Source organism: Hoplias malabaricus, chromosome 6 (assembly GCF_029633855.1).
Source record: "Hoplias malabaricus isolate fHopMal1 chromosome 6, fHopMal1.hap1, whole genome shotgun sequence".
Taxonomy (NCBI): domain Eukaryota; kingdom Metazoa; phylum Chordata; class Actinopteri; order Characiformes; family Erythrinidae; genus Hoplias; species Hoplias malabaricus.
In genome coordinates this window covers 37,949,316-37,966,164 of record NC_089805.1, presented here as the reverse complement: position 1 = coordinate 37,966,164, position 16,849 = coordinate 37,949,316, and the positions used below count along the sequence as shown (strand labels likewise).

General features: G+C 41.3%; 1 protein-coding gene across 7 annotated transcripts in view; it reads right to left on the bottom strand.

The window, feature by feature from the left end:
• adgrb2 (adhesion G protein-coupled receptor B2) overlaps positions 1-16,849 on the bottom strand; it is a 341,993-nt gene that overhangs the window by 109,630 nt on the left and 215,514 nt on the right. For all 7 annotated transcript variants that reach the window (XM_066673975.1, XM_066673976.1, XM_066673980.1 and 4 more), the window contains 2 exons: positions 16,627-16,729; positions 12,385-12,428 (listed from right to left, as the gene is read on the bottom strand). In XM_066673975.1, coding sequence (XP_066530072.1) covers positions 12,385-12,428; positions 16,627-16,729 — 147 coding nt within the window. The remainder of the gene's footprint in view (positions 1-12,384; positions 12,429-16,626; positions 16,730-16,849) is intronic.

Genomic DNA, 16,849 nt, shown 5'->3' with positions numbered 1-16,849 from the left:
TGGAAGCCTCGCATGCTGAAATAGCCCTTGTAGAGTGACAGCACTATTGAATAAACACGCATGGGGCTGGGTTGGCTGCGAAGATCTGTCTGCCAACTCTCGGCATAATCCCCATATAAAAGACCACACACACAGAGAGTGAGAGACATTACCACCCAGACGTGTACACATTCTTATGCGTTGGCACATACACACTTCATCAGCAAATATTGGGACAAACTCAAAATTTCTATTCTTACTTTATCCACCGGCAGTAAGTGTACGTCTGGTGACTGTCTAATACGCAAACACACAGTGGTTCTACACACTATGAAAGTCACAGGATTGAAGGGGTCCTTAGTTACACTGCTAAATACCAATAAACAAGGTTCTACACTGCACTATACCTTTCCAGGTCTTTATTATACTTCATATACTTGTGAGTCAGTGGAACTCTGCTCTATGCAGTGATGGAGATTTTTCTGAACCCGGTGGCATTTGAATTCCCCCCCCAAAAAAACCTAATATTTACGAGGCAGAAGGCAATCAGATCCTTACAAAGCCGTTCCGTATGAAGCCTGAATTCAGCTTATTTATGAAGATACAGCTTGCATAATCTCCAGAGTAAAGCATTTGCGCTTGAGCCTAAGGTCACAATTTCCAATGCCAAGCCTAGTGTAGAGAGGTTTAAAATCATAGATCATGTCATGTCAAGAGGTTTTTATTGCCATTCCTCCCATATACAGTGTGAACAGAACACAGTGCAACAAATCAATTGTGTTCTCTGGAGAAATGGGAATTCATCCTGTACCTTTAGAATGAGTTGGATTTAGAACTAATCATCCAATATTGGAACCTGCCATCACTAATGTGATTATAACTAAATGCCATCAAATCCTCACAGAAATATTTCAACATGTGGTCTAAAGCCTTCACAGAGGATTAGAGAGTATTACTGAAGTAAAGGGAAATAAACTCCTGTAAATAACCTTCAATTTAGTCGAAACATTGCACAACAAGTTGTCCACAAACCACTCCCTTTTGATGGTGAATTTTCAGGCATTTTACGGATTGTCACTGCTTTATTTCTGTCCTTGACGGCTACTGTTTGCCTCAGTGTTTTTATAACTAACCTAAATCGCTCCAGTGTCCTTTTTCTGTTTTCAGAAGACATTCCAGGCTGATTCTGCTGCTCCTACACCGTGTGAAGGTTCTTATTTGAATTCTTTGCTGAGCGGCTCTCAGGTCTCCTTGGTGCTTCATGCAGACTGACTTCAAAGGCAGTAAAGGCAGAAGCGGTGGGTTGCAGGCGGGTGTAAGTCAACCAATCACTGCTTCTGTACATCGTTTCATTCCATTTGCTTCAATCTGTACGCTCACTTGAGCACAGCATCCCATTATTCCAAAATTATAAACAATTTGGTCTAATATTTTTGGAGGACACTAATAAAGATCAAGTCACAGGAGGAGCAGAAGGAAGTGAATGTGTGTGTGTGTGTGTGTGTGTGTGTGTGTGTGTGTGTGACCTGCTTTAGTAATGTGCTTTATTTCTTCCCAAACTCCAGCTGTGTTAATGTACCAGTTTATTACAGAAAAACAAAGATAAGTAAATGACCAGTGCTTGTGCTCTCTAACATCTGCAGGTGCTCAAGAAATCTTCCTCTGCTTTTAAGATAAGAGATCTTAACCGGTCACAGCATGGGTCATCAGCACTACTTAATTACAAAGCTACAAACTTTCTGTAAATCACTTAAAACCCACTCAAACCCATATTAAGGCTTTGTGAGTAATTACCAGAGGTGCACAGGAAAGCTGCGTAATGTGCTGCTCCTCAGGGGAAGATCTCTCTGCCATTATCACCATCCTGACACCTTGCTCCCTTAAGCTCACTAACGCCGCTAATGAATGCTCTCCGGGGGAAAGAGTGAAAAACGGTACACCTACACTTGCTTCGTTCTCTCTTTCTCCTACTTTTTTTCACTGTCTCTCTATCGCTCTTTCTCTTCCATCTTCTCTTTCTATTTTCTCTCTCTGAATTTCTGTTTCTATTTACAGCCTCTTCATTCTCTCTCCACTCTTTTCTCTTTTTCTCTGTCTTTTCTATTTTCTCTAACTGTGCTTTTACTAGTCTCCATTCACTCTTCTAATTTTTCTCATTCTGTCTCATTCCACACATGTACCTCATTTCACTTGTTTCTATAATCTCTCACTCTTTTTTAATCTTCAGTCTTTATTTTTTCCATCTTCTCTTTCTCACTGTATTTTCTCTCTCTCTCTCTCTCTCTCTCTCTCTCTCTCTCTCTCTCTCTCTCTCTCTCTCACACACACACAGTCTACTTCCAGTTTTCTTTATTTCTTTTTCTTTTCACTTTTTTCCTATTCGCCCACTCTTTCCTCTCTCTTTGATCTTTTATTCTCTTCCTAACTCTCTTTCTACCTCTCCTTTTCTCTCTTATTCTTTCTTTGCATTTCCTCCACTCACACACACTTTCCCCTTCCTGTTTTCTTTTTTCACTCTTTATCTTCCCACTTCATTCTCCCCTCACTCTCCCTCTATTCCTCTGTCCTCTCTCTGTCTTGCTCTCTTTATTTTCCCTCACATTCCTCATGATTACCTCTCATTCTTTCGCTTACAATTCCTTTTGCACTTCTCTTTCTACTAGTTCTGACTCTGTAAATGCATAGAATTTATTTCCCATACGAATATGGGTGTGGTCATACAGTGCTAGCTGACTTATTCACTAAAGTGTTCATTCCTCAAAACACAAACCCATAATTTACTGAGTTAACTGGGTTACAGCCTGGCGGGGTGGGGTTTGGTGAATTGAGATCAGTGAAGATCAGAATGGGTAAATGAATAATTGGTGAGTAAAAAGACTGCAAACATAGCTGATTAAATGCCCATGAACAAAAACCCCGTTCTCTCTCTCTCTCTCTCTCTCTCTCTCTCTCTGTTTTAAGCAGTGTGCCTCTCTCTGGGTCAATCTTCCTGTCTCTGCCATGTCAGAGACTAAAAGCCTCTCCTCTTAGATAAGCTTACACAAAGACAACATCCTTATGGCCTCCCGCCTCATCCTCCATCTCTTTCTTTTATCTTTCATTCTCTCTCTCTCTCTCTCTCTCTCTCTCTATCACACACACACACACACACACAGAGAGCAAATAGCTGATGAGGCTTTGTGTGGCATCTTTTCAGCAGCATGTGTGAACCCCACGCTCACTCGCTTGCCCGCTCATTTGAAGCGATAAAAGCTGTGTCCTTTTCACACACAACTGCCAAAGACTCTCCACCATTGAGAAAAGGCCACAGCATCCCACAACCTGCTGACAATTAACAACTGAGGGAGAGAGAGAGAGAGAGAGAGAGAGAGAGAGAGAGAGAGAGAGAGAGAGAGAGAGAGAGAGAGAGAGGCGAGAGAGAGAGAGAGAGAGAGAGAGAGAGTTTTTTTTACCAGCTAAAATAACTCATTTAGGATTATGTGCACAGGTAAACAAACAACACCTGCTCTGCACGGAAGACATGTTCCCACTTAATAAGAGTACAGTGACTGCCAATCATATCATTGCAAATACAATGTGACCAGCATTTCTCTTTCTGCATATGCTCAATAGCTCCTGCTGAAACAAAAACACGCAGAGGTGGAGAGTAATTTAAATTGTTTATATATGTATTTAAGTTAAAGCCAAGTGTATAAAAGTAAACATATTAAATCAATGATTAGAATACACAATGTCAGAAAAAGCAAATGTCAGAAGAATCAAATAAAACAACAAATCAACAATACTTACGTGCAAAATCAAAGTACAAATAGCACATTACATTCGTCCCATGCAAATATTCTTGCTGGTGACACTCCTGTAAACACTATGGTGAAATAGATATAACAGTAAATCAAATCAAAACACTTCTACTACACCACCCACTGGAACACACAGATGTGTGCACAAATCCCACTTCAGTGATGTCTGCCCTCAGAATGACAGCGCATTTTGGTAGAACACCAGAACACACATCAAAATACACAACCTCACGGTGAGTCGGTGAGCACAGCCGGATGCACAAACAGAACAAAAGAAGAAATAATGGCTTTGAAACGAAGAAACACAGAAAATGTATGATTCTTCTTGTGTCCAGTGGCAGGTGTAAGAGTACCCCAAATCCGAGCTTTGGAGCAGTAATATTGTGTATACTTTGGAACGGCCAACTACATCTGCAGATATGGTAAAAGCTCACTGTACTGAACTGAAGTGAAATGAGTGATGGAAAAAGGGGTGCAGAAAAAGCTCCTGGAGGAGGAAAGAGGTGGGGCACGGGAGCTCCTGGGGGCAGGGCTGATGTGGCATTAAGATGAAAGGAGGCTTGCAGCGCGCCATCTTACTTCAAACAAAGGTCAGCCAAGAGAAACTAAATGATGAGCAGAAGAGGTGAGGTCACTGAGTGCAGTGGAGAACAGAGGATAATTCATACTGCCCTGACAAACAACACACATACACACAATCTAACAGCCATCCAGCATGTGAGAGTGAGAGGAATGAGTGCGTAGGTTTGTAGCTGCATGTGTCAGGTTCTTATAATGATTCAGCTCACCTTTGTCACCTCACCAGTTACGTATAGAGCCTTCAGGATATATTTATATATACATCACTTACACTCAACAATTAACTTAAACCATCACTTGCACAGAGTAAAAAGTGTGAGAAAAGGTGAAGCAAGTCACAAACAGGATTTATGACAATTGCAAACGGAAAAAGAAGAAATTCCCAATTCTGAGGATTAACATCAATGCTTCAACATATTTACTGTACAAGCCTTGACTATGTGAACTATGCGGGCAATAAAACAAAAATAAAATAGTCATGCTTTAATCATAATTGAGGTATAATGCTGAATAATCCATGATACTGATTATCTGTCATATGTACTGGCTGTTAGTTCAGGTAACATGAGATTTTCCTGAGTTTACACTTCATGATTTATATTTTTAGCCCACGTTGCTTTAGGAAGGAAGAAGCTGTGGTTTTCCGAGTGAGAATTGTGTGTTGGATTTTTTTCCTACTAGGAAATTGGACATGTCCCAGTTTCGACTTAATCATGAGTGGCCCATCAGTTTAGTCCATACTTCAGCAGGAAGCACCCTGGGCACCAGTGGAATAACTAGAGAACAATTTCAGATAAAAAACAAAACAAAACATAGGCACCTCCACAAAGCTTTACTCAAAACAAATTGGCTGTGAACAGACACAGCCTGGGCCAGCCCAGATAGAGTCCACTTAGCTATCCCCATCCACCTCAGCAGCTGCATGACCTGACCAGCCCAAAGAAATGACCAGAATCACTTCCTTAATACATTCACACAGTGCAGCCATTATGAGTTTGTGATCAAATGCAATTTATCGTCCAGCAAGTAATGGTTTACTTTTTGTACAGTCCTCATTTTGCTATTTGTGTTAACATGGATATCCTGTTGTTGTGTGGGCAGTTTAAAAGCTGTAAAAGGCCCACATTCCAATTATATTTTCCCTATAATAATACTTGCACTATTATATGCACAGCATTTATTTGAACACATCAAACCTTTTCTGTTTCTTGTTAGAATTACTGTTTTGTTGCTATGTCTTTAAGCTTACTGATCCAGGCTTCTTACTGTCCATCCATAGCTCTTTTAACTTGTCGACCTCAATGAATCTAATCTACATCGCTCTGGAAAACCAAAGAGGAAGGGAGAGAAATTACAAAACTGAAGATTTCTCAGTGCCCACAGTGAGTAAAGTTCAGAGCAGCAGTGGTTAAAGTGGTTAAAGTGGTTTGCTTTCGCTGTCCGTGGTCAGTGGGTGCTCCTCATTGAGTCCTTAATAAATAAATAAATATATAAAATCGCCCAGAGACCAGAAACTGACATAGCACCATAGCACTAAATCCTTGTCCAGGGCTCTGTGCTACACGATATTTGTGGAGTAAGACTATGTACAACAGTCTTAATTAAATCATAATCTGAAAATCTTTATGCAGGAATGAGGCAGGCTGATCTGTGTGGAGATACTGGGTCATATCTCAGCTCTTATCAGGAAAAAAAAAGAAAAAAAAAAAAACATGCACGGAGTCAGGGCTGCTGGTCCTAGTGTGCATCCACCAGTTACCAAGACAGCGCATCAACCGGTTATTATAAATGAACGTCAGCTGGCAGTGAGAGAGTGTGCGCAAGGAATAATCCGATTCCAAAGAAAAGTAAAGCTGCACTATTACAGCTTTATTATGTAGATGCAAAGTGCAATAACTATGCAGAGCTGGTGGTGATTAGAAGCTTCAGAACTGGGAATCTTTCAGAGAGAGAGAGAGAGAGAGAGAGAGAGAGAGAGAGAGAAACAATAACACGAGAGGGAAAGATCCTCTGAGAGATTATCATTATTTTAAAACGCTTGTTATCTACGGAATTGTTTAAAGAAACTGCTAATTGCATGAGAAGGGAAAAAAAGAGATGTAAAAATGCAACAATAGGGGATAAGTGCAGAAGATGAAAAATGATCATGCTTTGCTTAACTCTGCTAAACGAGGTGGTGTGGATTGTTTACCATAATGTCCTCTAAACAAAGCTTTTCTCATAGCGTAATGTTTGCAAGGGTTGTTCAAGGGGCACTTCAGTGTCAAGCTAGTGTTCAATATACTTCTCGTATTATATAATGTCCTGTAGTTAGGCACTGCTTTCTTCCTTATTAGTTGGACAGAAAATACAATACAAAAAATGAAGTATATTCCTTGGAGTAAAGGCTAAACCCAAATGATGAAACCAAAATATAGGTACTACATTTCAGAATAATCTTTCACATACATATATGACTGAAGAGATTTTTCTCAGCTACTTTAAAGCAACACTAGGTAAGATACGGTATCTTTGCTTCTGGGCTTTCCTTCCAGCTGCGGAGTGTAATTCACTTTTACAGCACTGTTCTGAAATCAGCGAGGGGGTGGGAGTAAAGGGGTCGCTTCTTATCTTCTTATCTTCCTTCAAAAATTACATAGTGCAGTTTCTGTAGTGCAGAGCCTGAAGTAGCAATGACATAGGATATATTCTCTATACTGCAGGCTGGTGAAGCATCACAACAAGTTTAAAGCTGTAACTGTAAGCTAAAGCTATTACCTAGCGCTGTTTTAAAATATTGTATAAAAATAAAAACACACAAAACACAAAGAACCAATTAAAAATGCCACAAAACAACAGTGAGTAGGCATGCTTACAACAGGTAATGATAGTTGAATTTACTTGAGTTCTCCTTTACCTCCAGATCTTTGAATGTTGCCATGCTTAGGTTCTAAGTCAGGGATAAAAACATGTCTGTTTTTAATCACACTGCCACATTCATCACAGGCTGATCTGGAGTGTAATTTGGCAGGAGAGGTAATGGGGTTCTGTGTTAATCGACTTTGCGCGTTTGCAGATAGGGGAGGTTTTCTGCCTCAGTAATTAGCGGCTGCTGTTCTCCTGCTCAGCCAGGTCTGCCTGTTGCTAACACACACTCGGCCCATGTGTATTAATGATGCGAGCGCTGTGCTGTGTCAGCAGGGAGTTGCTCCTGAGGAAATACCACAGCAGCCGACTGTGTGCGTGTGTGTGTGTGTGTGTGTGTGTGTGTGTGTGTGTAGCACAGATGAGGATTCATTGCTCCACAGGTAGCTGTACACAAGTAGCTGCTTTCTCTTTCTATGTATCTCTCTCACTCCTTCTACAGCTCCTTCATGTCATAAGCAACATTCACCAGAGTGGCCTGTCTCAGTATCACACAAGCTTTAAACACACAGGGGAACACACACACAACTTCACACATGCACCAAGCATATCATAGCAGGAGCAAATGAGAGCTTTCAAAGAGCACTATATCACTGATTTTTTGTCAGAGAACAATTAAACTTTTCACTAAATTCTGTTTGTTTTCTGAAAGGCATTAGACTGGAAAGGCAAAACACTTTTTAAACAATGGTCTGATGCAAAATAATACAGGCTAGGCATCCTACAGGTGGCTCATGAGGATGTTTGCATCAGTCGTTATAAAAAGTCACCCACCCCTTTTTCTAATAAAACAAATTCAGTTTTATTCTATAGACAACAATGCTGCGCATTCATTAATCTATTGCTTCCTGACTTCATCGTGATTAGGGTCAAGTTGTGTCCAGAGCCGACCCAAAAACACTGGGTTCAAGACAGGAACACACACCATGCTGGTGACCCATCCATCACAAGGCATCCCACACATTCACACAAACCAAGTCACTCGCATCTGCTATTTTGCACAGATAATCAATCGCTTTTCGGACTGTGGAAGGAAACTGGAGGAACCCCACACAGACAAAAGGAGAACATACCAAACTCCATACAGACGACAACCCTAAACAAGGGGCAAACCCAGGACCTCAGAGCAGTGATTAAGAATAAGCCCTAAAGAGTAACAAGAATAAACCACTCCAATGAAGATGATTAGTCATCACTCATTTGTATTTTAATAATTACATTTAGTCTGTGTCTTTTTAAAACATTTAAATCCTACCTATACTCTTGTATCCTGCTTTATCTTTATCTGCATTTGGCCCGCAGCAAATTTAAGCTGTGACATATTACATACAACCAAACGTTGTGCACGTCTGATCTAGGTAGATGTTATAATAAAACCTCTAAAACAGAAAGTATCAGTTAATAAATGTTTGTTGTAGAAACAACTAGCCATGGGACCACTTTGAGTAAAGAGGAGATTAACTGCCTATTCAATATGGTGACTACATAAGAGCAGCTGGAGAGAACCCACCCCAATATTGACAGACTGACTGTGGAATGTACAGCATGGATACAATACAGTGGGGACCACAATGAATCACCAAGCACAACAGTATTAAGGACCTGAAATCAAAACTGACCTTGTATATGTTAGTTTGTAACTCTGGCCATGTAATGAATTCATTATGTTCTTCATGACAAACTGCTGGTTTTCCCATAATCATCCAGCTAACCTACAACATGCCTTTTGATTACCACAGTGTTTCACCTACGCTTACACAGGTAGTGTTGCAGTCAAACAGCTCCAGGAATCCGGGTGACTGTCTGTGAGGAGCTAGGTGTGTTCTCCCTGTGTCCACATGGGTTTCTTCCGGGTGCTCCATTTTCCTCCCACAGTCCAAAAACACACTTTTGTATGTGGTTTGGCGACTCACAACTGTCCATAGGTGTAAATGTGTGTGTCGCTCTGTGAAGGACTGGTGCCCCCTGGAGTGTGGGTCCAGTTCAGGATCGTGGTGGGTCCAGAGCCTACCTGGTATCATTGGGCGCAAGGCAGGAATACACCCTGAAGCGGGTGCCAGTCCTTCACAGAGCAACACACACCCATTCACTCACACCTATGGACACTTTCAAACAGCCAATCCACCTACCAATGTTTGTTTTTGGACCATGGAAGGAAACTGGAGCACCCCCACAGACATGGGGAGAACATGCATATGAATTCTATTTGTCTAATATATGTTAAGACATGGGCGGCACGGTGGTGCAGCAGGTAGTGTCACAGGGACCTGGAGGTTGTGGGTTTGATTCCCGCTCCGGGTGACTCTCTGTGAGGAGTTTGGTGTGTTCTCCCTGTGTCTGTGTGGGTTTCACACGTTGGTAGGTGGATTGGTGACTCAAAAGTGTCCGTAGGTGTGAGTGAATGTGTGAGTGTGTGTTGCCCTGTGAAGGACTGGCACCCCCTCCAGGGTGTGTTCCCGCCTTGCGCCCAATGATTCCAGGTAGGCTCTGGACCCACCGTGACCCTGAACTGGATAAGAGCTTACAGATAATGAATGAATGAATGAATGTTAAGACATTAATAAAGATATAAAGTGAAAAGGGAATGCAATAACTGATAAAGACTATCTGTTCAAAGTAGGGTCATAGCAACAAATTCAAAGCATGGAATTTAAAGTGCAGTTACAGATCAGCTCAAACATTTTGAACTCAGATGTATGATTACGTAGACATGCAGTTTGTACAATGCTAACCTGGTAATTATGTTTTAACCACTTCTAAGATAAAGCTTGTAGCTCCAGCACAAAACTAATGAAACACATTTCACGTCTTACATTTTGCACGTCTTCGCTGATCAGCTACATTTAGGGTGAGAGATTAATTGTATAAATTTGATGTTTCTCAGAACTATCATACTAAATAATGAGGCTGTAACATTGGTGGAATCTTCAAAGGACTCGCAGCAAATGGCAATCTCTGAGACCTTCACAAGATTCAATATCTAACCTCCAAAGAAAAAGAAAAAAATTTTGGAAATACCAGGGGTGTTTCAGTAGGGGAAGTGTGGCTGAGAAGGCTGATATGCTTATGGATGCCTCCACAGCACGACTTCAACTGCAATATGAGTCAACCTGTCTCACCAAAATACCAAGCAGAGTGTCAGCCTCCCTGTGTGTGGCTGGAGGAAAGAACTCGATCCAAGTTCATCTCACTAATTCAATTAACACTGTATCAGGGACATCAGTTCTGGGGCTGTTAATGAATATGCAAAATGCAAACCTTTTTCCCTAAAGTCACTGACCAACAATCAATTTATTGCAGATCTAGATAAAATGACCATTAAATAAATGTTATTCATTTTTCAGAGCCAGGAAAAAGCTGAAAATGCGATTCCACATTTTCTTAGTTATAACTTCTTGACAGCTTCACATCTTTGAAACATGTCATTGAGGGGAGATGAGACGATATGAAACATCAAGAGTGGACCTTGATTTTCTCCTGTCCCTTAAAGATGAAAGCTGAGCTGAACTGATAGGAATAGTTTTTTATGATCTCTGCAACAATTCCTGAAATATTCATATCTCATCAACAACAGCAGTTTTTACTGGAAATGAACTATGTCCAAGAAGTTGGAATGATGTGCAAAATGTAAAAAATGCACAAATCATTCAAACTTTTTTGAATTAGAAATACTACAAAGACTTTAAAACATTTTAAATATCAAAACTAAGAAAGTTTAGATTTTGGAGAAAATTGAGTGGGTTTTTATCAGAATAAATTTACATGTTCAATACTACATATTTGGGCGGTACGATGGTGCAGCAGATAGTGTCACAGTCACACAGCTCCAGGGACCTGGAGGTTGTGGGTTCAAGTCCCACTTCGGGTGACTGTCTGTGAGGAGTGTGGTGTGTTCTCCCTGTGTCCGCGTGGGTTTCCTGATGCTCCGGTTTCCTCCCACAGTCCAAAAACACACGGTGGTATGTGGATTGGTGACTCAAAAGTGTCCGTAGGAGTGAGTGTGTGTGACTCCCTGTGAAGGACTGGTGCCCCCTCCAGGGTATGTCCCTACCTTGTGTGGCCCAGTGATTCCGGGTAGGCTCCGGAATTCAGACAATAAGCAGATTCAGACAATGAAAGAATATTACATATTACGCTTTATGGCTTTGTTGCATTTCAAAAACACAGGGCAGGATGATAGGGCCCCCCTTGTCAAAATTAGGGAAGGTGTGTTAAATGTTCACAGGTGCAGGACAGTGGCTCAATCCAGCACTATGTCACATACTGTGCCACCTGTACAGTTGTGATATACCAGGCTTTGCGGATTGACACATCATCATTTATTCAGAAAACCACTTTTCATTGCTCGTTGCACATTTCCACATTTCAATATTTTACCTTTTCCACATTGTCCAAGAGTAAAATCTTTTTGTGATGTTTTCATAATTTCTTGAAATTTCAATTCAAGGTATTTTAATTCACATTTGCAAAACAAACTTTGTATGGAAAACTCACTTGGGATGTCATGTCACTGACCTGTTGTTAATGAATATCATTTATTTTATGTACCATTAAGCAATTATACCAGTGATTTATTGCCCCATCCCAACTTTTTGGAATGTGACGTGGCATTAATATTTCTTTTGATTTGCACATAATTATATATTTATTTGTATTGCGCACAATGATCCAGCTTTTCTGGAAATAGGGTTCATTCATTATCTGTAACCGCTTATCCAGTTCAGAGTCGCGGTGGGTCCGGAGCCTACCCGGAATCATTGGGCACAAGGTAGGAACACACCCTGGAGAGGGCGCCAATCCTTCACAGGGCAACACACACACACTCACACTTATGGACATATTCGTGTCGCCAATCCACCTACCAATGTGTGTTTTTAAACTGTGGGAGGAAACCAACGCAGACACAGGGAGAACACACCAAACTCTTCACAGACAGTCACCCGGAGCGGGAATCGAACCCACAACCTCCAGGTCCCTGGAGCTGTGTGACTGCGACACTACCTGCTGCACTACTGTGACTTTTGCATAATAAGGTACATATGTGGCCTGCATATATAAGCATATATAAGCACATCCCATGGTGTGTGTGTGTAGTGTTGGGTGTGTATAGAATTAGACTTACGAGCTGCTTTGGTCCCAGACGACACACTGTGGATCTGACGTGCCCTTTAGAGAGAGGAAACAGACAGAGAAGGAAGGAGGGAGTTAGAGCTGGAGGAGAAAAATAGGAGGTGTTGGAAGGTAGACACAAATGCATTCGAAAAAAAACTGCTGCACAAAAAGGCACTATCTCTTCATGATGGGTTTGTGTTTATATTCAACAACAGGTTCTTCAACTTTGATTCTGGACTTTCATTTATCGTTCAGCACACACCTTCGTCTAGACTGAAGATGATTCATTACCAAAACTCATTCACAATTTATTGATTCACAGAGTCCAGGCTGATTCCCTCACTTCCAGGCCAGAGTGAGGCTCTAATCAGGGCTCACTGGTGCATGGCTTGGTGAATCACCCATTATTGGTTCATCAGTGAATCAACCACTATAAATGAGTAATCGGTCTCAGCGTCACTTCTGCCCATTATCTCTCTCACTTTGGAGCGAGATCTTTAAAGGAGCAACACTTACTGACCTCTCTAATGGGCCTGTAATATCTGGAGAAATGTCTCCAGACAATTGCTTGAAATATTTTATTTGACTGTTACATACATGAGGACTTCGTGACGCATATATAAGCACCGACTAACATTTGAAAAGAAATCCCTGAGAGTTAATGAACTGCTTATGTCAGTATTCACAAGATAATAAGATGTTTAATGAAGTAAATGATTGTATATCGACTTGAGGTGCTAAAGGGACATTTGTTCTAGTTGTAGCATGGTTTATAACAACATTCAGAGGAAATGGAAGGAGCCTAGTTGATAGATCATGTATCAGATCTGTAACTAAAGGGATACTCTACATACACACTGTATTTCCCATATTCAAATGCACAAAGTGTCAAGCATCCTGTTATTTTTGTAATAATCCGTTCAGAATTGCTACTTGTATTTATTTATATATCCAGTATTTCATGTCAGTGCACATGTAATTACACTCTCTGCACAACAACCGAAAAACTTCATCCAGAAAAAAAAAAAATAATAAATGAGTCCATTAAACAATAATTTAGCAAATTATTCCTGTAGTTCAGCACAGTTTTTTTCCCCTACAACCCCTTATGAGGTGCTATCTTGTATCATTCACAAAATTATGGGGAAAAAAAATCTTGAAAATAATCAGAATTTACATCATGCTCCCCCTGGTGGCTGAGAGACGTGTGCACTTCACTTTTGAAAGACTGGCTATTAGTGGCATATCAATGACATCAAATAAAGGGCAGCCTTAAGCATTTTCTGTGGTGGTGTATAGAAAAGCATGCACAGGCTCGTACTTGATTTCACTGTGTTATGTATCCTGAGAGCATATGGCTGGGTCTGTTCTAATTGCTAGGTGTGAGCACTGGTGGCTTTCCAGCACAGCTCTGCCAGTCCATATTCGGCAGCACTGAACCCATTAATGCATACAGAGCAGCGACATATGGAATCAAGCTTCAGATTCACCTCGTGGACACCAGGAGGAAGGAGCTCGCTCCTTAGAAGACAAAATGAGCAAGATGTGAGGATTTTTTTTTTGCCCTTTCTTTACTTTCACTTAGATCAGCTGTCAATAAAGTATTCACCGAACCCTGTGGCCAAGGCTCAGACCACCACACAAGCTGCTTGGCCTAAAACTGACGGATATGGATGAGGCCTGGCCACTGAGAGAGCTAGCCACAGCTGGTAGTGGGGCCCGCTATGCCCCCACCTCCCAGCATGCCTCCATGTGTCAGGTCAGAGCAAGCATTCTGCCTCAGAGCAGCTGTCCATACTGAGAGGACATGTCCCAGTCCCCCCGCTAAACCAACATCTGTGGCCAGAGTAAGTGGAGTGTGTGGGTACAGACCCTGGCTGAGATCCACTCCAGCTGACCCGGGACCACCACTGTGTGGGTCATGACCTACCACTGCCTCTAGAGGGATCAGGAAAGGTCGAGCATGTATACACGCACACCCACACTTGGTCCCAAAACTCCTGCAGGAGGCAGCAGGTGAAGGTTGCTATAGCAACAGAAGGGTGGTGGTGGGATCAAAATGACAGATTTCTGTTGATTTCTTCTCCACACTGTAGCACAGGAGCCTCCACACTATTCCCTCTGGCACACTGTCAACCCATCTGGAGGTCACATATGACGCATACTTCAATATGAATGTAACCCTGTGGTACAGAACATGCATCCAGGCTGTGTTCATTTCCATGTAACAATAAAAAGTGTTTTCATGGATGAACTGGCACACAGTGTGCAGGTCACATCTAAAGCCAGTTGTTGCACATATAATTATTATACTGCCATGTATTTAGCATACAGAGGCTACTATGTTATCAAAAGGTCACAAGGACTTGGTAGCTGAGCATAAGGCTAGCAAGTCATACGTAATAACTATAATAAACTACATTCTTTTACAGCTGAACACAAAGTAAACACGCGTGGTGTACAAAGAAATGTAATAATTTGTCAAAGCTAAAATAATAAACGTAAAGTGGTGTATAAGGGAAATACAAAACGGCACCATTTTGTAACTGCAAGTAACTGCAAGTTCAACATGGCTACACCACAAGTGTTAAGTCAAAACGTAAGTCAACTACTGACCTATCAGAAAACAGCTTGTGACCTCAACTAATGGGTGCATATCTTATTGGAATGGCAGAGCAGAGCAATGTGTCAGAAATAGAAATTGTTAATCCATAAATACCAGCAAGTTGCACTATGGGCCAGCAAACCTGATCAGTGTGGACAGCAGTATTGATTTTAACAGGTGTGTTTTGTTGTTTACATTGTCTTTCAGTCACACTGCTTGCATTGAGGACACAGTCTTAAAAGCTAGTTAAGCTTTTATTTCTTGATTATGAATGATCCCACTGAAACAGTACAACATAGCTTGAAAAAAAAAAAAAAAAAACAACAGGTAAAACACGCAAACTCCACACAGCACAGCCCAGGCCGGGAATGGAACACAGATTGTCTTTCTGTGAGGCGACATTGCTAACCACTACAACACCACACCACTCATATATATCCCAATACAAGATTAAATTACACATGTGTATATCAGTGGCGGATGCTGGTCTTTCAAGGAGGGGAAGCTCAATTTCGGCCTACATCATAAAATGTGTCGGTTTATTTATACATAAATTCTACCCTCCGTTCCTTTTTAAGAAAATGATCTGTGACCCTGTCGTACCAACAAGGCGTCTTTTCCAGGGACTTGACTAGTGTCCTCTCAATGGCCAGCAGAGCTAGGCTGCTTAAACGGCCTTGGCCCATGTGAAGTGTGTCCGCCTGTGAGTGCTTTGTGACGGTGGAGGGGCTCAGCAGCACCCGCTGGACAGAAACTGCGATAGAAGTCAGAAAGAGTGATAGAAGTCACAAAAAAGCGATAGAAGCTACAAAAAACTCCACCAGAAATAGAAGCTCGATTTGTCGCTAGTTTCGGAAAGTCTGGTTCGACTCCGAACAGAATGAAAATGTAATGCTCCCTCGGATCTCTACACCAAAGGATCACTGATTCGCTCATTTCGATGTCAATCAAAAAGGGATTCAGCATCAGACAGATCATCCAATCACCAGAAGCTTTTTTTCCAGAAGCTGAGCGTCCGGGCCAGCCGAGGCCAGCCCACTGCCCCATAGACCCCCAGAGACGCTGAGCGTCCGACGGGCGGGACAAAGCCCAGCATTTATCCAATGACTCGTCTCGTTTCGCTGCACTTCGCTGCTTCGCTATTGAACTCTGTTTATAGTACTATTAGTACTAAAGTACTAAAGTACTAACAGCTATTGAACTGTTTAAAGCACTGTGAAGCTGTGGGAATGATTGAGAGGAAAGCCACGACTTTACCAGTGATAAGAAGCTGATTCTGAACAAAAGTTGAGCGCGTTGTAGTGCATATTTATTCAATGACATGTACAAACAACAGTATATATTTGATCACTTATTTTTTGACATTTTAGGGGAAGCTGAGCTTCCCTTGCTGTCTTAAAGCAATCGCCTCTGCTGTATATATTACTATCTCTGTATATATTTTTTCAAACTCCTGTATTTCCTATTTTGGATTTTAAAGGCATTTTCTTTGGCCATAAATAACACACAATTTTTTGTGCACATAAATAAGGCACAATTCTATCCGTCAATATTTGGTCAAATACATAAAAAGGTGCTTTTTAATATACCCATATTCATATACATTCAACTTTAAGTTTACAACAAATGGTGTTATTGGTTACTTACATTCAGCAGAGGCCCCAGTTCCACAACAACTACAGGTTCTGTGGGTTTGGGAAGTGGACGCACTGTCACCGTCAGGATCTTTGAGCTAATCACCAATGGATCTCTGACAGAACACAAAACAAGACAGAACATGAATTGGGAAATTTCAAAATCAAAAGAAAAGAAAACAAAAAATACTTCTTTGTATTGAATGCAACTCTAAGCTTGTGCAGCTTTTGGATGT